General features: G+C 41.9%; 6 protein-coding genes across 6 annotated transcripts in view; 4 read left to right on the top strand and 2 right to left on the bottom strand.

Annotated features, from left to right (window-relative positions):
• LOC103513383 overlaps positions 1-496 on the top strand; it is a gene marked incomplete in the record, with an annotated part of 3429 nt that extends 2933 nt beyond the window's left edge. Inside the window, 1 exon segment of the mRNA XM_026826595.1 lies at positions 169-496. Within this exon segment, the coding sequence (XP_026682396.1) occupies positions 169-496 (328 nt within the window).
• A 990-nt stretch (positions 497-1486) lies between these two features.
• LOC103513385 lies at positions 1487-2819 on the bottom strand. Its single transcript, XM_008478209.3, has 3 exons — positions 2489-2819; positions 2005-2363; positions 1487-1677 (listed from the first exon to the last, which is right to left on the bottom strand). Exons 2-3 carry the CDS (start codon positions 2321-2323, stop codon positions 1487-1489), a joined length of 510 nt encoding a protein of 169 aa, XP_008476431.1. The 5' UTR covers positions 2324-2363; positions 2489-2819.
• A 9153-nt stretch (positions 2820-11972) lies between these two features.
• On the top strand, positions 11973-14583 carry LOC103513386. The gene is made up of 4 exons (XM_026826599.1): positions 11973-12107; positions 12457-12626; positions 14044-14106; positions 14324-14583. Exons 2-4 carry the CDS (start codon positions 12511-12513, stop codon positions 14568-14570), a joined length of 426 nt encoding a protein of 141 aa, XP_026682400.1. The 5' UTR covers positions 11973-12107; positions 12457-12510; the 3' UTR covers positions 14571-14583.
• Positions 14584-15269: 686 nt separating this feature from the next.
• Positions 15270-17057, bottom strand: LOC113469127. The gene is made up of 3 exons (XM_026826596.1): positions 16866-17057; positions 15887-16130; positions 15270-15415 (listed from the first exon to the last, which is right to left on the bottom strand). Exons 2-3 carry the CDS (start codon positions 16128-16130, stop codon positions 15270-15272), a joined length of 390 nt encoding a protein of 129 aa, XP_026682397.1. The 5' UTR covers positions 16866-17057.
• A 628-nt stretch (positions 17058-17685) lies between these two features.
• Positions 17686-19859, top strand: LOC108252897. Its single transcript, XM_017445797.2, has 3 exons — positions 17686-18094; positions 18445-18994; positions 19740-19859. The coding sequence occupies exons 2-3, from the start codon at positions 18698-18700 to the stop codon at positions 19857-19859; spliced, it is 417 nt and encodes a 138-aa protein (XP_017301286.1). The 5' UTR covers positions 17686-18094; positions 18445-18697.
• A 903-nt stretch (positions 19860-20762) lies between these two features.
• Positions 20763-22381, top strand: LOC103513387. Its single transcript, XM_017445799.2, has 2 exons — positions 20763-20953; positions 21835-22381. Exons 1-2 carry the CDS (start codon positions 20799-20801, stop codon positions 22100-22102), a joined length of 423 nt encoding a protein of 140 aa, XP_017301288.1. The 5' UTR covers positions 20763-20798; the 3' UTR covers positions 22103-22381.
• Positions 22382-22419: the final 38 nt, after the last annotated feature.

Genomic DNA, 22419 nt, shown 5'->3' on the forward strand with positions numbered 1-22419 from the left:
AGGATAGGAGAAAGCTAGCCGTTCCGAGAACGAACATTATCCCGTCAGGATAAAATCCTCCCCGGGCGGGAATCGAACCCGCGGCCTAGCGCTTACAAGGGAGATGCACTATCAATCAAGCTAACTAGACTGGCAAAATTCTATCCTATTCCATCTCTCTTGGTGCAGGTTATTCAACAAGTACGTGCGGCGCATGGACACAGTGCTGCAGTCCGGTCGCTACGAGAAATGGAACTTCCATCTGAACACCACGCACAAGCCACGTTTCAACCACGAGCAGAACCTCCTCTTCACGGACCGAGTGGATAAGAAGATGATTCTGGAGATCCGGTCGCTCGCAAGATCCCTCCGCAAAGATGTACATCGGTACTTTGATATTCTGGACAACCAGTTCCTTAAGGTGTACTTCCGTATTCCGTACAATGTCAGCTTGTACTATCGCTATCCGCAGAGTTTGAATTATATCTCTTCACGGAACGAGTGGATAAGAAGATGATTCTGGAGATCCGATCCCTTGCGCGATCCCTCCGCAAAGATGTACATCGGTACTTTGACATTCTGGACAACCAGTTCCTTAAGGTGTACTTCCGTATTCCGTACAATGTCAGCTTGTACTATCGCTATCCGCAGAGTTTGAATTATACGGAACAGTTTTGAGTAGATCAGTCTATTTGTTGACTTATTTTTTCCTTAGGGTGCGTCAGTTTTGAGTCTAGCTAGCCGTTAGCCTATTTTCCATTTAAAAGTGAAACATTCGCTCTGATTCGTATTTTACATTCACCTTTTATCTGAAATTACGATCCACCATCTTGTTTCTCATAAAGAGTAGGACTATAGGGAGGATTGGCGGTAAAATCCAAGAGGAGAGGGAGTCTGGTCTGTCATTGCATATTGCATAACTGTTTATTTTTAAGGCGTTCATACAAAACTATACCGCCCGAACATCAATATTCTTGTCAATAGGTACTAATATTCCTATGCTATAAAAAAATATTGATACTGAACAGGCGAGGCGATATGTGAAACAAAAGTGATATAAAGCGTAGCTAGGACATTATTATTTTTCATTTTTAATGAACCCATGAACCAATTTAGCGAAATTACAAGAAACATAAGAACACAGGTATAGGTACTTGACCGATTCCCTTGGAATCCTGGAAAAGTTTCAATTTTGTGTATTTACAATTTTTTGTACAGCAATTCAGACGATCTCATACGTAGGTAAATCATGGCGCGAATTTCGGCTGCGGCGCTTCCATACCCTCTATTCCGTTCGCTTCATAGTGACAAAGTTCGGTTTGTATGTGTACACATCCTTATAGAAAATATCCTCAAAAGCTTCGGACATACAGAACAGGCGATCTTGTTTGATTCTATGATAATATAAAATATGTGTAGGTAGGTATTGGACCGAATCCCATTTCCTTGCGGAAGTTCTGATGCGGTTGGAAGGCCCAGGGTAGTTTGAAGATGAGGTCCTTCTTGTTCACCAAGGCGGGCCAAAGCCCATTTCCTTGCGGAAGTTCTGATGCGGTTGGAAGGCCCAGGGTAGTTTGAAGATGAGGTCCTTCTTGTTCACCAAGGTCATTTGTTCGAATAAGCTGAGGGTCGTGGTTAGGGGCGAGGTCGAGGGCATTTTGTGGCGTGGGTACTTGGTGTAGGGCGCCTTTTTGAGTCCTGGGAGGATGGAATAAGACATTATAGAGAACAATTGTGTTGATCCTGCGACAATAACCAAGTCTAATATATCTCAGTAAACTCTTGAAAATTCTTCTACCCCAGTAAAGAAGAGAGAAGAGATTGGGTAAATATTCATATCCAGCACCATGTGAAATACCATCTTCGTCTATTTGAACATTTAAGAACCTTAATTTTAAATAGCTTTAAGATATGAATGTGTGCTGCTTCCTATGCAGGTTCTAGACCAATGTTTGCAATAAAACCAATTTGGAAAGTTTGTGGCTTAGGTATTAAGAAATATGAACATTGAAAATCATTGCCTACCTTTAAGGAACGTATCCAAATAGACCGTAACGCGGTCATTGTACCAGGCATACGTTGTCCACTCTCTAGTCAGTCCTTTCTGTCCGTAGTAGGCTGTGGACCGCGGTGTGAAGGTCGTGTAGTAGAGCCATTCGGGTAAGATCGTAATTCGGGTTCGGTTCGGCGGAATGGTCACGTTCGGGTTTCGGAACATGAAGATGTTGTCGTCGTCATCGTCTAGATTGCGCTTCTGTCGCGCATGCGCGGAGTGTATTTTATCCCAGAGCGAGCACTGTGCGAGGTGGAGTGTCGCTACGAGGAGCAAGGTTTGAGAGAGCATACTGGGAGCTTTGTGTTCCCCCTGGTGGGTACGGTGGGATGTTTAGTTGCGGAGTGTATTTTATCCCAGAGCGAGCACTGTGCCAGGTGGAGTGTCGCTACGAGGAGCAAGGTTTGAGAGAGCATACTGGGAGCTTTGTGTTCCCCCTGGTGGGTACGGTGGGATGTTTAGTGTTCTAGGTGGGCCTCATTGGACGGCTCTCAGTCACGGGCAGATCACTGCAGAGTGGTTGGAAAATTATAGTCACTATCCTGCCATTTCATTTAGCGCGAGAAAATTCTACATGTAGTTTGACCAAGTGTTAGACTGTTAGATTATTTATTTTAAGAATCTACCTAGGAATTTTGTTTTTGTAAAAATATTTGTTTGCCTCTTGTTAAATGTGATTTGTAAAATGGGTTTGTCATCGTCAAATTTGCTGCAGATCAATTCAAAATGAGCCTGTCTCGAATTCCTAATCATAATCATCAACCCCGTCATCTCTACAGAGGACGCCAAATAGTCCATCATTTTGGTAACTTTTGTACAATTTGACAAAAACCGACGTTATGATGTAAACTTCCAAGACAGCTTTTAGAATAAGTTCATTCATGATTTTGTCTGAGATTTAGTACCTATATCGTGAGTGGATTAAATGACTGGTAGTAGACTTAGGGCTAATTCATACAATGAGATTAGGTAACTTCTGACTACCTTCTTAAAACCAGATGTCTAAAATATCCTTACGGATTGATCCTATTTTAGTCATAGTCAAATGAAGATTCATCATCCCTCGGTCAACAAAAGTCTCAGACCTTAAGCTGTGTCCACACATAGTCGACACCGTCGATCTATGGTCGATCTAACAGGTGAATCTATGTTGTCGAGGCAGTGTACGGTTTCAGTCTACGTCGATCGACTACGTGTGGACGCAGCTTTAGACAAAATGTAGTATGTTTTCAGTTTTGATTATGTAGTCGGTATTGTGAAGATTTTAAATGAAACATTGAAAAATAAAAACACTATTCCACTAAACGGTTGATGGGAAATCTTATGGGTTAGTTAGAATAATTAGACAACTGACAAAAGAAAGAAATGGAATTCAAAATGACAAACTATTATTAAAAGGGTGGGCTAGGACTTTATAAACACAGTGTATACATAAATAGACCTCTAGACTTAGGTATCCTTTACCTGCCAGGTCTGCAGTCTGCTCCAGTGGTACTCCGGACATCACCTGGCGTTTGTTTCTGGGCTGTCCTGTCCCAAACAGTCCCTCCCTGTGTACCGATGGTCCTGGGCAGATTTGATTCATGTTCTTGACGAGCTCCACATTCTTCTCATGTATCTTCTGAAGGACTTTGTGAACATTGACAAGGGCGTGGGATCCAAGGAACAACCAGGCTAGGAGAAATGTTGACTGAAGCCACGACGCCATCTGAGGGGAGAGTAAAGCTGTGTTCACTCATAGTCGACGCCCGTTTACATCGACAGTTTCAGTCGACATCGCTCGATGTCGACTAAAAGTGTCCGAAACCATCCACACTGCCTCGACATCGTATTAAGATGTGTCCACACATAGTCGACCAGCCATCGTTCGACGTCGATCGATGCCGACTGAAACCGTCCACACTGCCTCGACAAGATAGATACACCTCGTCGATTGACCGTTGATCGCTGTCGATCGACGACCGTCGACTATGTGTGAACACAGCATTAAAAAAATAAAATAAAAACAGATAGGTATCTGGAAGAAAAGATAAAACGTTTCAAACCTTACAAACCTTTATCACAATTCAACCTGCACTAAACACTTTACACGCCCGAATCACATTCCATCTCACTATTAAGACTGTAAACAAAACATTTGGCAGAGTTAGAATACTTGTAGTTCTAAAGGCACTCACATCATCAGACGAACAAAACTGAGCTCAAACAAACGACAATAGAAAGAGTTCAAGGGGTTTGTTCATTTGTTGTTAAAATGGAAGAATCAAGAACGAACACCTGATTTTCTCTGTTTATTCCGGCGGTTTTCAACTTTTCTTTCTGAAAACTGTTAAGGAAGTCTCTGCAATATTAAACAGTTTGAACAATATTGGAGGAGTCAAAACAAGAAGAACCTCTCAATGGAGGTCTTATCGTCCCTAAATCGAAGAAGGAAGACAGGATAGGAGAAAGCCAGCCGTTCCGATAACGAACCTTATCTATTTAGGACCAAAGCCGGCCCCGGCGGGAACTGTACCCGCGACCTAGCGTTAAAAAGGCAGGCGCATTGCCCTCCAAGTTAACTAGGCTTGCAGTCATAGCACCCATGTTGAAAACCGCTTTCCGGATGACATGAGAGCCTTTGGAAAATCTGATAAGACCTAAACCATGAATCAAACTCAGTTTATTCTATTTTTACGAGTTCTATTAAAACAAAAGTAGGAAACAGCTTCATGAAGAACCAATCAGCTGTTTGCGACTGACACGCCATCTGGCGATGGACAGATTCCACGTAGTGGCAACTTCAAGCTTTGCCTGACCAATCTGACCATATTGGTACCGTAATATTTGTCACACGAGGCAGTTCAGTAACATTATTGTGATCATCAGTGGTACCTAAATCGTCTTTTACTTTAATTAAAACCAAAGAAACAATACCTATAATAAAGTGGAAAACCCGTAAAGTCCAACCCGGGAGCAAAATGTTACCACTCAGACGATTTCTAGTGTTTCTTTTCCTGACCTCTTTGATATTTTTTTCCACGTTAGTTGCAACTTCAAGCTTTGTCTGACCATTCTGACCATATTGGTACCGTAATATTTGTCACACGAGGGAGTTCAGTAACATTATTGTGATCATCAGTGCTACCTAAATCGTCTTTTACTTCAATAATTAAAATCAAAGAAACAAAATAATAAAGCGGAAAACCCGTAAAGTCCAACCCGGGAGCAAAATGTTACCACTCAGACGATTTCTAGTGTTTCTTTTCCTGACCTCTTTGATATTTTTTAGCTAAATCCCCTTTATTTAATTCTCCGTTTGAGACCGTTGGCCAAGTTTCTGGGAAATTCTCTACAAAAGCTCTGAACTCTGGTAATTCTTGTGTTTGTTTGAACTATTTTTTTTTTTTACTTTCCTTATCCCATAATAAGGACTGCATTGTCAGTGAAGCATTAACTCCAAAGTTCATCTGTGTCAGCAGTCTGTGATTCGTTTGCAACTCACACAATCTCTTTTTCTGTGTAACCAAAAAACGCCAACAACGTGGTCCGATTGTAATTAAAACAGAAATAATGAAGAATGATCTTTGTAGTTCATTTGTAACCAACACAATCTCTTGATACCCCTGTGTAACAATCAAATTGAAATCCCATAATAAGGACTGCATTGTCAGTGAAGCATTAACTCCAAAGTTCATCATTCATCTGTGTCAACAGTCTGTGATTCGTTTGCAACTCACCCAAATCATACAATCTCTTTTTCTGTGTAACCAAAAAAACACCACCAACGTGGTCCGATTGTAGTTAAAACAGAAATAATGAAGAATGATCTTTGTAGTTCATTTGTAACCAACACAATCTCTTGATACCCCTGTGTAACAATCAAATTGAAGTGAATTTGTAGTATTTTGTAGCCAACTCGAACTAACTTTGTACTACAAATACTTTGTTTACACTGCCAACAGCTTAACTCCCACACACAAAAAAGCCCATTTTGAGCCTTAGGGGCAAACAGCCCTGAAAGTTGGAGTAAACTCATACGAATCTTGAAGAGATCAAGCTCCCTGATAGTTGGATACGAATCTAGACTGCTAACAAAATAGTAACAAGGAATAGGACACTAAGTGTTAACCTCCCCTTTAAATAAAACACATAAAAAATAAACAATAAAAAAGACGAGACACAACGAAAGAGATCTTGATCCAATATAATCCACCATGTCACTTCCTTATCCCGTAATAAGGACTGCATTGTCAGTGAAGCATTAACTCCAAAGTTCATCATTCATCTGTGTCAACAGTCTTTGATTCGTTTGCAACTCACACAAATCATACAATCTCTTTTTCTGTGTAACCTAAAACGCCAACAACGTGGTCCGATTGTAATTAAAACAGAAATAATGAAGAATGATCTTTATAGTTCATTTGTAACCAACACAATCTGTTGATACGCCTGTGTAACAATCAAATTGAAGTGAATTTGTAGCCAACTCGAACTAACTTTGTACTACAAATACTTTGTTTACACTGCCAACAGCACAACAGCTTAACTCCACACACACAAAAAAGCCCATTTTGAGGCTTAGGGGCAAACAGCCCTAAAAGTTTAAGTAAACTCATACGAATCTTGAAGAGACCAAGCTCCCTGATAGTTGGATACGAATCTAGACTGCTAACAAAATAGTAACAAGGAATAGGACACTAAGTGTTAACGTCCTCTTTAAATAAAACACATAAAAAATAAACAAAAAGTGAATTTGTAGCCAACTCGAACCAACTTTGTACTACAAATACTTTGTTTACACTGCCAACAGCTTAACTCCACACACAAAAAAGCCTATTTTGAGGCTTAGGGGCAAACAGCCCTAAAAGTTGGAGTAAATTCATACGAATCTTGAAGAGACTGATAGTTGGTTGGTAAGAGATCCCTGATAGTTGGATATGAATCTAGACTGCTAACAAAATAGTAACAAGGAATAGGACACTAAGTGTTAACGTCCTCTTTAAATAAAACACATAAAAAATAAACAATAAAAAAGACGAGACACAACGAAAGAGATCTTGATCCAATATAATCCACCATGTCACTTACCATCTCATCTTCCCTCACCGCCGGAATCTTCTGGCTTGCATACTTTGCCTCCCTCGCCCGTAGCGAACTCAGATAAACTTGGTGAGTACCAAAGATTGTATTTAAGTAAATCTCTTGTTCTTAAGAAATGGTTTTCCATTATGCCCAGACACTCATGCTCAGATGGTCTGACAGACCTAGGACTGTGAATCTCAAAACTATATCTAGAACAGTCCTTAAACCAATCACTGTTGTAAATGACGTGGTATTCCAGAGTTAAAACACCTTTAAGAGAGGGGGATAAAACCCCCATTTTCCCGTGCATGAATTAATCCTTGAATTAGACCTAAAATGTTACAGTCCCCTCTATCAAATCCAGGGTGGTTCGTGATTTGCGAACCACGCTTATATCTCAGAAACGGCTGGGAATTAAGGAATGAAATAAAAGACGCGGATTAATCTGACCGAGTATTTGATTCAGCATAACCGCAACAACTCGCACTGGTCCAATGTGATCAGTATTGATGAGCCGGAGGATAAAGAGGTAGGTGTCCTGTTTTTCTTCTTCAGATACCGTCTGCATTGCGGAAGTTGGCTGTCATCATTGCTATTTTGTTGTTGGAGGCTGCGCCTTTGAACAAGTCAGGTGACGTTGAACCATTCTCGAAGGTTCCACAGCCAGGATATTCTTTTCCTTCCCACAGATCTCTTCCCCACAATTTTTCCTGGTGCAGTATTTCATATTTTGGACCTTTGATAATGTGCTCTACTTATTGTAGCTTCCCCTTCTTCCAGTCTTTGGCTATTCTTCTCAGGTGTCCTGTAGAGATATGTACGTACCTAATGGGTGAGGTACCTATAAAGAAGTACCTAATACCAACTAAACTTTTCAGTAGAGTCAGTGGCTAGTCCTCCATGAAAGCTAGGGGAGCATCACCGCTTGCCTTTTTCTCTACTGTGTTTTCTTCTTCTGACTCCCCCTCGGCCACCCTACACACGGCCCTGATTTAGGTACCTACTGTAAACAGATCGGTTTATTTAAGGATTGCCCTTTTGAAAATCTTACGAAACTTAGGTGGAATGCACACTGGAGAAACGCGTTTCATGCAACGGAGTTTCACGAAACCCGAGAGTTAAGATTAACACACTATAATGCGCACTCAGTTTCATGAAAGCATGAAACGCTTTTCTCCAGTCTAAATTTCGCTTTGATTTCCAATAACTAAGCACTTCTGCCTCTAGTATCTTCTGAGCGTTGAGCAGTTGTAACCCTAAACGGTCAAGTACGAAGGGTAGGTAATTTCAACATAAACCATGCATTAGTGGGCTCTCCATTTGAAGCACAAATCAACAATCGATATGAATTTCCCGTTTTTGGTGCTTCCCCTATTGGCGGGAGAACATGGAAAAAAAATAAAAATTTGAATAGGCCATAACTCCGGCCCTGGTTGTCGGATCAAGCTCAAACTTGTACTAGAGTACTACGTTTTTCAAGACCTTTGATATGATATATCACAAACAGGGAGTTCTCATTTAAGATTTCTAAATTAGGCCCCCTGGGGCCGCTCCTGAGGAGCCTTCAAAATTTTGAGTACCTCCCAAAATTCTTTGTCATAATCGAGAGCTGCATGCAAAATATACCTTGTTTTTAACATATTTTCATAAAAAAAGGCGCACGAGCTAAGATCGGGTGAGGAGGGTGGAAAATAAAAATGGGTGCGAAATTTCATCTGAGCATTGGTCACAAATTCACCACTTTTAAGAAATGCCTCCACAGCGAAAGCTCGATGTTGCGGGGTCCACGACTACATTGTAACAAAACCTCATTTAGTTCTGAACTCAGTGGTGTTCGTTTCAACAAGCTACGACAAATTATAACAAAGTTATGGGCAAATCAAATTCATCAGGTAACTCTGGACCACCCTGTATAACTAATTAATGTCAACTTTGCCAGAAATACCATAATAGCAGTAGTCTACTGCTGAAGTAAAGGGACTTTTCAGGCCTATGCAAGCAGTATAAATAAGCACTATTATAATACCTAGGTATAGGATATACGCTGATTTAGGATAGGGAAAGTAAAAAACCCTACCTAGATGGCAATTTGACTTACCGCAATTCCTTTTTCCCCACAGACAGGATCTATCACAGTTTCGACAAGATGATGCGCGTGCGCAATCTCATCGTGAAAGATTTCGAACAGTTTGCGGAACGGCGCATTCTCAAGCTTCCCATCATGCAGAAACGATATTTCCGCTCTCTATTCTTCTACAACTGCAACCTGGAGAACATTAACGAACTTCGACACTACATTCGGTGAGTTTGGGGGAGCAACCTCCGTGGCCGAGTGGGTATCACACTAGACTTACACGCAGGAGGTCCGGTTTCGATTCCCGGCGAGGCCGAGGTTTTTTTCTGCTCTGTACTTGGAGTTCGGGATGCACTCAGCCTCGAGAGGATAATAGAGTAGCTAACTTTAATCAAATAGCGACCAGTGGCGGAATTAAAAGTCAAAGAAACGAGCGATGATAAATTGAGTAAGTGAAAGACTTGTAATACTGTGATACCCACAAAGTTGTGAAAAAGCTCTCTGCTTCACCATAAAGATTCATGATTTGATTTGAAGATGAGTTTGGGGATGAAGGTCTTAACACAAAGGCCTTAGCAGGGATGAAACGAAGGTTTTTGCTGTAGGTTCCCGTTCGATTTCCGCGATAAAAAGGTATAATTTTATTAGGAATTTAGTATTTTCACTCGTCAACTGAGGCCACACATAGTCGACGCTGTCGATCAATTGCCGAGATTGATCTAAGTATGTTCTCCAGGCAGTGTACGGTTGGCAAAAAGTAGCTAGAGACCATCACCCCGGTGAATGGCAGAAAAAATAAGGAAAGTAAAAAAGATATCTTTCCTTTATTGTGTTCATGGACCTCAGCAAAAGTTTTGACACCGTAGATCATAGAAAACTTATACAAATACTAGAAGACATAGGTGTAACAGGAAAATCAATAACTAAGTCTAATATATCTCAGTAAACTCTTGAAAATCCCTCTACCCCAGTAAAGAAAAGAGCCGATTGGGTAAATATTCATATACAGCACCATGTGAAATACAATCTTCGTCTATTTGAACATCTAAGAACCTTAATTTTAAATAGCTTTAAGATATGAATGTGTGCTGCTTCCTATGCAGGTTCTAGACCAATGTTTGCAATAAAACCAATACCTCCTACCCTAGTGTATTAAAACTCTCAGGGAACTTACCATTTTTGGTGATTTCTGCAAAGGTATTAACTATCAGCAGGATGGAGACAGTGGATCTAACCAAGTCGCAGTGACAAAGGGTGTTTATTAAAGCCGATGGCCCTACTGATTGAATTTCCATCAAATATCAGGTCTCTTTCAGGTTGCCTGACTACTGCCACACACTATCGGGTCTACCTGATAGTGTGTGTGCTTATCAGGTATCAGGTAGACCTGACAGGCGGACCTGTTCAGGCGTACCTGTCAGGTCTACCTGATTGGATCTAACCAAGTCGCAGTGACAAAGGGTGTTTATTAAAGCCGATGGCCCTACTGATCGAATTTCCATCAATTATCAGGTCTCTTTCAGGTCGCCTGACTACTGACACACACTATCTGGTCTACCTGATAGTGTGTGTGCTTATCAGGTATCAGGTAGACCTGACAGGCGGACCTGTTCAGGCGTACCTGTCAGGTCTACCTGATGGTGAGTGGCCGGTTTTACCTACGCGAAAATATTGTATTTTTAAATTTTCAATCTCAAAGTTTTTCCGTCGCTTGTAAAAAAACAGTAGCCAGCCTAGTTAGCTTGGTTGGTAGTGCGTCTGCCTTGTAAGCGCTAGGCCGCGGGTTCGATTCCCGCCCGGGGCGGATTTTATCTGCAAAGGTGTTAACTACCAGCAGTATGGAGACAGTGGATCTAACCAAGTCGCAGTGACAAAGGGTGTTTATTAAAGCCGATGCCCCTACTGATCGAATTTCCATCAAATATCTGGTCTCTTTCAGGTCGCCTGACTACTGCCACACACTATCAGGTCAACCTGATAGTGTGTGTCCTGTAGACCTGACAGGCGGACCTGTTCAGGCGTAATACCTGTCAGGTCTACCTGATGGTGAGTGGCCGGTTTTACCTACGCGAAAATATTGTATTTTTAAATATTCAATTTCAAAGTTTTCCGTCGCTTGTAAAAAAAAAGTGACTGAAAGTTAGCTATTATGTATTCGTACTTATTGTGGGATACCTACCATCCTTCGATATAAGAAGTGTACGTGGTCCGATAGATCTTGTACGATTTGAGCAGATCCTCCAGTGTGGTACCTAACGGTAGTACTTTGGGTCCTTCCCTACTGCCCAGGTTAACATTGGCCGTAGCTGTCTTGTATCCAATGAAGATAGCATTGGTCATTTCTGCTGACAGAGCCTCTAGTATCTTCTGAGCGTTGAGCAGTTGTAATCCTAAATAGAACGAAGAGTGTTGAGTGAGTGTTGAAAAGCAACGTGATTTTCTTTTTTTTTTTCTTACGACATAAATTACATTCACACAAATTCTACCTATACAAAATTGAAAATACCATTATGGAAATCAAAAACGCTTGGAAAACTGGTGAAATAGCCTCGTAAAACACACGTTCCTTCAGTGTGCAACGGTGCATCCCATGTTAGGTGTAGGTAAATACCATTTGGTACGTTGACTTGGAGTCCGTTCCCACTTGTCGTGAGTTTCATCCGATTTTTTCCCCCCGAATGTCCTGTAGGCAATGTAATTTAAATGAGAAAGTTCCTACTACACACAACGCGATTTTTTTCCGACAAGTGGGATCAGGCTCGTAACTAACTCTAATAAAAATCGGACTTTGTTTCCGTTCTCTTTGGTCGCAGGTATACGCATCTATATTTGACACGGAAAACCAGTCCGAGAACAAAACGCACTAAAGCACCAATCACACCTACTGTGCTCTGGGACCAGTACTTTATACGTAACCGACTCAAGGCCAACATAAGGGTAAGTGATCCAACGAATCAATGCTTTTTTTAAGGGGGTACTTTATCTGTGGCGTATAATATCTCTTAGGCCGGCCACTCACTATGAGATAGACCTGTTGATCAAGTGTCAGTTCTACCTGATAGTGTGTGTGCTCATCAGGTGTCAGATATACTTGATCAGGTGTATCTGATAGTGTGCTTGTGCTCATCAGGTATCAGGTATACCTGATGTATACCTGATCAGGTTTACCTGATAGTGAGTGGCTGGCCTTAGGAGCGCTGCCACACTGCTTTGACTTGGCGGGGGTGGAGCTCTACCGAGCTCTTTCATTTCATTTCAACCCCTCCGTTTCATTTTATTATTCAAGGTGCATCATATCAAGGCGCATTACCACAAGGAATACCGGACAAGGCTTAAGAAGATGGTAGACCACTGCTGTCATAGTTTACTGTTCAACTGTACTAACTACACGCGTGATGATCTTATGGATGAATATAGGGCTTACAGAGAGGACCAGATGATACGAGCTGATGATAGGTAAGTCTTGATAGGACACAATACCACATCACATCATTACACACACACCACTACCATTACCAAATACCTATTCCAGTTCTCTCTCCCTCTCTTTTAAGAGGTTTATTAGAGGATACCAGGGAAACCGAAAACGAAAGTTCTTAATGGATCACTGAAGTTAAGCGTTACGCGTGTATCCTAAAGTCCGGATGGGTGACCATGTGGGCAATCGCTTTCTCGGCCCCACCTAGCTACTTCACTATATTAGACCTGTTGATCAAGTGTCAATTCTACCTGATAGTGTGTGTGTACATCAGGTGTCAGATATACTTGATCAGGTGTATCTGATAGTGTGCTTGTGCTCAACAGGTATACCTGATCAGGTCTACCTGATAGTGAATGGCTGGCCTTAGTAGCGCTGCCACACTGCTTTGACTTGGCGGGGGTGGAGCTCTGCCGAGCTCTTTCATTTCAACCCCTCCGTTTCATTTTATTATTCAAGGTGCATCATATCAAGGCGCATTATCACAAGGAATACCGGACAAGGCTTAAGAAGATGGTGGACCACTGCTGTCATAGTTTACTCTTCAACTGTACTAACTACACGCGTGATGATCTTATGGATGAATATAGGGCTTACAGAGAGGACCAGATGATACGAGCTGATGATAGGTGGACCACTGCTGTCATAGTTTACTGTTCAACTGTACTAACTATACGCGTGATGATCTTATGGATGAATATAGGGCTTACAGAGAGGACCAGATGATACGAGCTGATGATAGGTAAGTCTTGATAGGACACAATACCACATCACATCATTACACACACCACCACTACCATTACCAAATACCTATTCCAGTTCTCTCTCCCTCTCTTTTAAGAGGTTTAAATAGAGGAAACCAGGGAAACCGAAAACGAAAGTTCTCAATGGATCACTGAAGTTAAGCGTTACGCGTGTATCCTAAAATCCGGATGGGTGACCATGTGGGCAATCGCTTTCTCGGCCCCACCTAGGTGAAGTTAACGTGAGGCGGGTAGCTTGTCACCGAATGGGGGGGTAAAACCCCAACCATTAAACACCTTAGAAGTTATTCAGTGTTCTTTAAACAAGGGACTTTTGAGTCTCATCTTAGCCGTATTAGGTCTGTCGCATATTGGAAGCGTAGTCGTGCGACTCTCTCTCTCTCTTTTATTTTGAAGAGGTTTGACAGAGGGAACTGTAACTGCTAAGGTCTTATGGTCCCGAAATCGAAGAGAGAAGGAGGAGAGGATAGGAGAAAGCTAGCCGTTCCGAGAACGAACATTATCCCGTCAGGATAAAATCCTCCCCGGGCGGGGATCGAACTCGCGGCCTAGCGCTTACAAGGGAGATGCACTATCAACCAAGCTAACTAGGCTGGCAAAATTCTACCCTATTCCATCTCTCTTGGTGCAGGTTATTCAACAAGTACGTGCGGCGCATGGACACAGTGCTGCAGTCCGGTCGCTACGAGAAATGGTAGCCGTTCCGAGAACGAACATTATCCCGTCAGGATAAAATCCTCCCCGGGCGGGAATCGAACCCGCGGCCTAGCGCTTACAAGGGAGATGCACTATCAATCAAGCTAACTAGACTGGCAAAATTCTATCCTATTCCATCTCTCTTGGTGCAGGTTATTCAACAAGTACGTGCGGCGCATGGACACAGTGCTGCAGTCCGGTCGCTACGAGAAATGGAACTTCCATCTGAACACCACGCACAAGCCACGTTTCAACCACGAGCAGAACCTCCTCTTCACGGACCGAGTGGATAAGAAGATGATTCTGGAGATCCGATCCCTCGCGAGATCCCTCCGCAAAGATGTACATCGGTACTTTGATATTCTGGACAACCAATTCCTTAAGGTGTACTTCCGTATTCCGTACAATGTCAGCTTGTACTATCGCTATCCGCAGAGTTTGAATTATACGGAACAGTTTTGAGTAGATCGGTCTATTTGTTGACTTATTTTTCCCTTAGGGTGCGTCAGTTTCGAGTCTACTTAGCCGTTAGCCTATTTTCCATTTAAAAGTGAAACATTCGCTCTGATTCGTATTTTGCATTCACCTTTTATCTGAAATTACGATCCGCCATCTTGTTTCCCATAAAGAGTAGGACTATAGAGAGGATTGGCGGTAAATCTAAGAGGAAGAGGGAATCTGGTCTGTCATTGCATATTGCATAACTGTTTATTTTTAAGGCGTTCATACAAAACTATACCGCCCGAACATCAATATTCTTGTCAATAGGTACCTACTAATATTCCTATGCTATCATTACCAATACCAATGCTGTAAGAAAATATTGATACTGCACAGGCGAGGCGGTATGTGAAACAAAAGTGATATAAAACGTAGCTAGGACATTATTATTTTTCATTTCCAATGAATCCATGAATTAATTTAGCGAAATTACAAGAAACATAAGAACACAGGTGTAGGTACTTGACCGATTCCCTTGGAATCCTGGAAAAGTTTCAATTTTGTGTATTTACAATTTTTTTTACAGCAATTCAGACGATCTTATACGTAGGTAAATTATGGCGAAAATTTCGCCTGCGGCGCTTCCATACCCTCTATTCCGTTCGCTTCATAGTGACAAAGTTCGGTTTGTATTTGTACACATCCTGATAGAAAATATCCTCAAAAGCTTCGGACATACACTTTGGGTCCTTCCCTACTGCCCAGGTTAACATTGGCCGTGGCTGTCTTGTATCCAATGAAGATAGCATTGGTCATTTCTGCTGACAGAGCCTCGAGTATCTTCTGAGCGTTGAGCAGTTGTAACCCTAAACGGTCAAATACGAAGAGTAGGTAATTTCAACATAAACCATTCATTAGTGGGCTCTCCATTTGAAGCACAAATCAACAATCGATATGAGTTTCCCGTTTTTGGTGCTTCCCCTATTGGCGGGAGAACATGGAAAAATAAAAATCTGAATAGGCCATAACTCCGGCCCTGGTTGTTGGATCAAGCTCAAACTTGTACTAGAGTACTACGTTTTTCAAGACCTTTGATATGATATATCACAAACAGGGGGTTCTCATTTAAGATTTCAAAGTTAGGCCCCCTGGGGCCGCTCCTGAGGAGCCTTCAAAATTTTGAGTACCTCCCAAAATTCTTTGTCATAATCGAGAGCTGCATGCAAAATTTGAACTTCCCAAGGTGAACAGTAAAAAATTTAAAAGGGTGGCCTGGGACTTTATAAACACAGTGTATACAATACATAAATAGACCTCTAGACTTAGGTATCCTTTACCTGCCAGATCTGCAGTCTGCTCCAGTGGTACTCCGGACATCACCTGGCGTTTGTTTCTGGGCTGTCCTGTCCCAGACAGTCCCTCCCTGTGTACCGATGGTCCTGGGCAGATTTGATTCATGTTCTTGACGAGCTCCACATTCTTCTCATGTATCTTCTGAAGGACTTTGTGAACATTGACAAGGGCGTGGGAGCCGAGGAACAACCATGCTAGGAGAAATGTTGACTGAAGCCACGACGCCATCTGAGGGGATAGTGAAGCTGTGTTCACACATAGTCGACGCTCGTTTACATCGACAGTTTCAGTCGACATCGCTCGATGTCTACCGAAACCATCCACACTGCCTCGACATCGTATTAAGATGTGTCCACACATAGTCGACCACTGATCGTTCAATCGTCGATCGATGCCGACTGAAACCGTCCACACTGCCTCGACAACATAGATACACCTCGTCGATTGATCGTTGATCGCTGTCGATCGACGGCCGTCGACTATGTGAGAACACAGCCTTAAAAAAATAAAATAAAAACAGATAGGTATCTGGAAGAAAAGATAAAACGTTTCAAACCTTACAAACCTTTATCACAATTCAACCTGGGCTAGGAGAAATGTTGACTGAAGCCACGACGCCATCTGAGGGGATAGTAAAGCTGTGTTCACTCATAGTCGACGCCCGTTTACATCGACAGTTTCAGTCGACATCGCTCGATGTCTACCGAAACCATCCACACTGCCTCGACGTCGACATCGTATTAAGATGTGTCCACACATAGTCAACCAGCCATTGTTCGACGTCGATCTATGCCGACTAAAACCGTCTGCCTCGACAACATAGATACACCTCGTCGATCGACCGTTGATCGCTGTCGATCGACGGCCGTCGACTATGTGTGGACAGTGGACAGCCTTAAAAAAATAAAATAAAAACAGCTAGGTATCTGGAAGAAAAGATAAAACGTTTCAAACCTTACAAACCTTTATCACAATTCAACCTGCACCAAACACTTTACACGCCCGAATCACATTCCATCTCACTGTTAAGACTGTAAACAAAACATTTGCCAGAGTTAGAATACTTGTAGTTCTAAAGGCACTCACATCATCAGACGAACAAAACTGGAGCTCAAACAAACGACACTAGAAAGAGTTAAAGAGGTTTGCTCATTTGTTGTTAAAATGGAAGAATAAAGAACGAACACCTGATTTTCTCTGTTTATTCCGGCGGTTTTCAACTTTTCTTTCTGAAAACGCAGAGTTAGAATACTTGTAGTTCTAAAGGCACTCACATCATCAGACGAACAAAACTGGAGCTCAAACAAACGACAATAGAAAGAGTTAAAGAGGTTTGTTCATTTGTTGTTAAAATGGAAGAATAAAGAACGAACACCTGATTTTCTCTGTTTATTCCGGCGGTTTTCAACTTTTCTTTCTGAAAACTGTTGAGGAAGTCTCTGCAATATTAAACAGTTTGAACAATTGGAGGAGTCAAAACAAGAAGAACCTCTCAATGGAGGTCTTATCGTCCCTAAATCGAAGAAGGAAGACAGGATAGGAGAAAGCCAGCCGTTCCGATAACGAACCTTGTCTGTTTAGGACCAAAGCCGGCCCCGGCGGGAACTATACCCGCGACCTAACGTTAAAAAGGCAGGCGCATTGCCCTGCAAGTTAACTAGGCTTGCAGTCATAGCGCCTATGTTGAAAACCGCTTTCGGATGACATGAGAGCCTTCGGAAAATCTGATAAGACCTAAACCATGAATCAAACTCAGTTTATTCTATTTTTACGAGTTCTAAAACGAAAGTAGGAAACACCTTCATGAAGAACCAATCAGCTGTTTGCGACTGACACGCCATCTGGCGATGGACAGATTCCACGTTAGTTGCAACTTCAAGCTTTGTCTGACCATTCTGACCATATTGGTACCGTAATATTTGTCACACGAGGGAGTTCAGTAACATTATTGTGATCATCAGTGCTACCTAAATCGTCTTTTACTTCAATAATTAAAATCAAAGAAACAAAATAATAAAGCGGAAAACCCGTAAAGTCCAACCCGGGAGCAAAATGTTACCACTCAGACGATTTCTAGTGTTTCTTTTCCTGACCTCTTTGATATTTTTTAGCTAAATCCCCTTTATTTAATTCTCCGTTTGAGACCGTTGGCCAAGTTTCTGGGAAATTCTCTACAAAAGCTCTGAACTCTGGTAATTCTTGTGTTTGTTTGAACTATTTTTTTTTATCCCATAATAAGGACTGCATTGTCAGTGAAGCATTAACTCCAAAGTTCATCATTCATCTGTGTCAACAGTCTGTGATTCGTTTGCAACTCACCCAAATCATACAATCTCTTTTTCTGTGTAACCAAAAAAACACCACCAACGTGGTCCGATTGTAGTTAAAACAGAAATAATGAAGAATGATCTTTGTAGTTCATTTGTAACCAACACAATCTCTTGATACCCCTGTGTAACAATCAAATTGAAGTGAATTTGTAGCCAACTCGAACTAACTTTGTACTACAAATACTTTGTTTACACTGCCAACAGCACAACAGCTTAACTCCACACACACAAAAAAGCCCATTTTGAGGCTTAGGGGCAAACAGCCCTAAAAGTTTAAGTAAACTCATACGAATCTTGAAGAGACCAAGCTCCCTGATAGTTGGATACGAATCTAGACTGCTAACAAAATAGTAACAAGGAATAGGACACTAAGTGTTAACGTCCTCTTTAAATAAAACACATAAAAAATAAACAATAAAAAAGACGAGACACAACGAAAGAGATCTTGATCCAATATAATCCACCATGTCACTTACCATCTCATCTTCCCTCACCGCCGGAATCTTCTGGCTTGCATACTTTGCCTCCCTCGCCCGTAGCGATCTATCTGACATCAGCACCATCAAGTACAACCACACCGGTACTCCGTTCGACATAGGTGGCAACACTCGCGGCTACATGGATGATCTGAAGATGGATAAGAAGTTCTTCTTCAACTGGGGCAAGACGCGGATTAATCTGACCGAGTATTTGATTCAGCATAACCGCAACAACTCGCACTGGTCCAACGTGATCAGTATTGATGAGCCGGAGGATAAAGAGGTAGGTGTCCTGTTTTTCTTCTTCAGATACCATACCGTCTGCATTGCGGAAGTTGGCTGTCATCATTGCTATTTTGTTGTTGGAGGCTGCGCCTTTGAACAAGTCAGGTGACGTTGAACCGCTCTCGAAGGTTCCACAGCCAGGATATTCTTTTCCTTCCCACAGATCTCTTCCCCACAATTTTTCCTTGGATAATGCGGTGCAGTATTTCATATTTTGGACCTTTGATCATGTGCTCTACTTATTGTAGCTTCCCCTTCTTCCAGTCTTTGGCCATTCTTCTCAGGTGTCCTGTAGAGATATGTACCTACCTAATGGGTGAGGTATAAAAAAGTACCTAATACCAACTAAACTTTTCAGTAGAGTCAGTGGCTAGTCCTTCATGAAAGCTAGGGGAGCATCACCGCTTGCCTTTTTCTCTACGGTGTTTTCTTCTTCTGACTCCCCCTCGGCCACCCTGAACACGGCCCTGATTTAGGTACCTACTGATGTAAACAGATCGGTTTATTTAAGGATTGCCCTTTTGAAAATCTTACGAAACTTAGGTGGAATGCACATTGGAGAAACGCGTTTCATGCAACGGAGTTTCACGAAACCCGAGAGTTAAGATTAACACACTATAATGCACACTCAGTTTCATGAAAGCATGAAACGCTTTTCTCCAGTCTAAATTTCGCTTTGATTTCCAATAACTAAGCACTTCTCTAATTAGGTACCAATAACTTATATTCTTTTTCATCAACAGGTATTTGAGAGATATCATGACAAGCAGGGAGAGGATTTCCTCGATGAAATGATCAGAGAACTGGACGACAAAGTACAAAATGACTTTCCCCTCAAGTTTCGCATCGTCTATGAACTGTAGGAAACATTACTAATAAAACTGCGGTAAGTAAAGATACTATATTAGTAAGCCCAGTTGCAAAAAGGGCAAATTTTTTTAACAGTGCCAAAGCTGGACACATCTCGGCGCGGAACTTTGACCCTAATCAGGGTGTCCAGAGTTACCTAACGGTTTTTAAAATGATGCTACACGTTCAATTTTCAAGACAAAAGAGTGATATTTATTGTAAATGAAAGATAACAAAATGAGGTTTACTTTTTTGGACATTTTGTTTGCAATGCTGATCAGGTGTGGAAAACAACGCTAGCCGAAAATTCGCCATAATTTTGAATACATTCAATCTGTGTGCAAAATTCTAGCATTTTTTGGTCTATAGCACGAATTCCTCGATAAAAAGCCCCCGTTAACTCATTCAGAGTCCTTGTCCAATAAATATATACCTTGTTTTTAACATATTTTCATAAAAAAAGGCGCACGAGCTAAGATCGGGTGAGGAGGGTGGAAAATAAAAATGGGTGCGAAATTTCATCTGAGCATTGGTCACAAATTCACCACTTTTAAGAAATGCCTCCACAGCGAAAGCTCGATGTTGCGGGGTCCACGACTACATTGTAACAAAACCTCATTTAGTTCTGAACTCAGTGGTGTTCGTTTCAACAAGCTACGACAAATTATAACAAAGTTATGGGCAAATCAAATTCATCAGGTAACTCTGGACCACCCTGTATAACTAATTAATGTCAACTTTGCCAGAAATACCATAATAGCAGTAGTCTACTGCTGAAGTAAAGGGACTTTTCAGGCCTATGCAAGCAGTATAAATAAGCACTATTATAATACCTAGGTATAGGATATACGCTGATTTAGGATAGGGAAAGTAAAAAACCCTACCTAGATGGCAATTTGACTTACCGCAATTCCTTTTTCCCCACAGACAGGATCTATCACAGTTTCGACAAGATGATGCGCGTGCGCAATCTCATCGTGAAGGATTTCGAACAGTTTGCGGAACGGCGCATTCTCAAGCTTCCCATCATGCAGAAACGATACTTCCGCTCTCTATTCTTCTACAACTGCAACCTGGAGAACATTAACGAACTTCGACACTACATTCGGTGAGTTTGGGGAAGCAACCTCCGTGGCCGAGTGGGTATCACACTAGACTTACACGCAGGAGGTCCGGTTTCGATTCCCGGCGAGGCTGAGGTTTTTTTTTCGGCTCTGTACTTGGAGTTCGGGGTGCACTCAGCCTCGTGAGGATAATGGAGTAGCTTTAATCGAGTAGCTACTTTAACCGAAATTAAAAGTCAAAGAAACGAGCGATGATAAATATGATGATTGAGTAAGTGAAAGACTTGTAAATCTTGTAATACTGTGATACCCACAACGTTGTGAAAAAGCTCTCTGCTTCACCATAAAGATTCATGATTTGATTTGAAGGTGAGTTTGGGGATGAAGGTCTTAACACAAAGGCCTTAGCAGGGATGAAACGAAGGTTTTTGCTGTAGGTTCCCGTTCGATTTCCGCGATAAAAAGGTATAATTTTATTAGGAATTTAGTATTTTCACTCGTGAACTGAGACCACACATAGTCGACGCCGTCGATCAACTGCCGAGATGGATCTAAGTATGTTCTCCAGGCAGTGTACGGTTGGCAAAAAGTAGCTAGAGACCATCACCCCGGTGAATGGCAGAAAAAATAAGGAAAGTAAAAAAGATATCTTTCCTTTATTGTGTTCATGGACCTCAGCAAAAGTTTTGACACCGTAGATCATAGAAAACTTATACAAATACTAGAAGACATAGGCACCATTCGGCTACAGCTGAAGCCCCTACAACAACCTGCGTCCCTCATAATTGTCACTTTCATTCCGCAGGTCCTACTTCAAGCTGGAAGATGATAGACATCCTTCCTTTATTCTGCCATCACCATGCGGCTACAGCTGAAGCCCCTACAACAACCTGCGTCCCTCATAATTGTCACTTTCATTCCGCAGGTCCTACTTCAAGCTGGAAGATGATATCGACGAGGATATGAAAGTCCAGCAGAAGAATCTCCGTAAGATCCAAGCAGCAGTACTGGATGCCATTCACAATCAATACTATCTGGATCTACAGAAGGAACTGGAAACCCGCTATCTCCACAACAACATGACCTCATTCGACTATACACGCCCCTACGTGCAGAACTACAAGACCAAGTATCACTACGACTACAGCTACAGGACCAAGTATCATCAAGCATACACTACGAGCAGGGACTGAACACATTCAACTATACACGTCCCTACGTGCAGGACTACAAGACCAAGTATCACTACGACTACAGCTACAGGACCAAGTATCATCAAGCATACACTACGAGCAGGGACTGAACACATACAACTATACACGCCCTTACGTGCAGGACTACAATACCAAGTATCACTACGACTACAACTACAGGACCAAGTATCATCAAGCATACACTACGAGCAGGGACTGAACACATTCAACTATACACGCCCCTACGTGCAGGACTACAAGACCAAGTATCACTACGACTACAGCTACAGGACCAAGTATCATCAAGCATACACTAC

The sequence above is a fragment of the Diaphorina citri genome, unplaced genomic scaffold (genome assembly GCF_000475195.1).
Source record: "Diaphorina citri unplaced genomic scaffold, Diaci psyllid genome assembly version 1.1 scaffold965, whole genome shotgun sequence".
Classification (NCBI taxonomy): domain Eukaryota; kingdom Metazoa; phylum Arthropoda; class Insecta; order Hemiptera; family Psyllidae; genus Diaphorina; species Diaphorina citri.

What these genes read in the sequence shown, in the direction of transcription:
- LOC103513385 (XM_008478209.3), bottom strand. Translation starts at nt 2,323, where the DNA reads ATGCTCTCTCAAACCTTGCTCCTCGTAGCGACACTCCACCTCGCACAG. An exon ending in TTTGGATACGTTCCTTAAAG is followed by an intron (nt 1,678 to 2,004) that starts GTAGGCAATGAT and finishes CCATCCTCCCAG; the next exon opens with GACTCAAAAAGGCGCCCTAC.
- LOC103513386 (XM_026826599.1), top strand. Translation starts at nt 12,511, where the DNA reads ATGGTAGACCACTGCTGTCATAGTTTACTGTTCAACTGTACTAACTAC. An exon ending in ATGATACGAGCTGATGATAG is followed by an intron (nt 12,627 to 14,043) that starts GTAAGTCTTGAT and finishes CTCTTGGTGCAG; the next exon opens with GTTATTCAACAAGTACGTGC. An exon ending in TCCGGTCGCTACGAGAAATG is followed by an intron (nt 14,107 to 14,323) that starts GTAGCCGTTCCG and finishes CTACGAGAAATG; the next exon opens with GAACTTCCATCTGAACACCA.
- LOC113469127 (XM_026826596.1), bottom strand. Translation starts at nt 16,130, where the DNA reads ATGGCGTCGTGGCTTCAGTCAACATTTCTCCTAGCATGGTTGTTCCTC. An exon ending in GCAGACTGCAGATCTGGCAG is followed by an intron (nt 15,416 to 15,886) that starts GTAAAGGATACC and finishes TTGACCGTTTAG; the next exon opens with GGTTACAACTGCTCAACGCT.
- LOC108252897 (XM_017445797.2), top strand. Translation starts at nt 18,698, where the DNA reads ATGTCACTTACCATCTCATCTTCCCTCACCGCCGGAATCTTCTGGCTT. An exon ending in ATGAGCCGGAGGATAAAGAG is followed by an intron (nt 18,995 to 19,739) that starts GTAGGTGTCCTG and finishes TTTCATCAACAG; the next exon opens with GTATTTGAGAGATATCATGA.
- LOC103513387 (XM_017445799.2), top strand. Translation starts at nt 20,799, where the DNA reads ATGATGCGCGTGCGCAATCTCATCGTGAAGGATTTCGAACAGTTTGCG. An exon ending in GAACTTCGACACTACATTCG is followed by an intron (nt 20,954 to 21,834) that starts GTGAGTTTGGGG and finishes TTCATTCCGCAG; the next exon opens with GTCCTACTTCAAGCTGGAAG.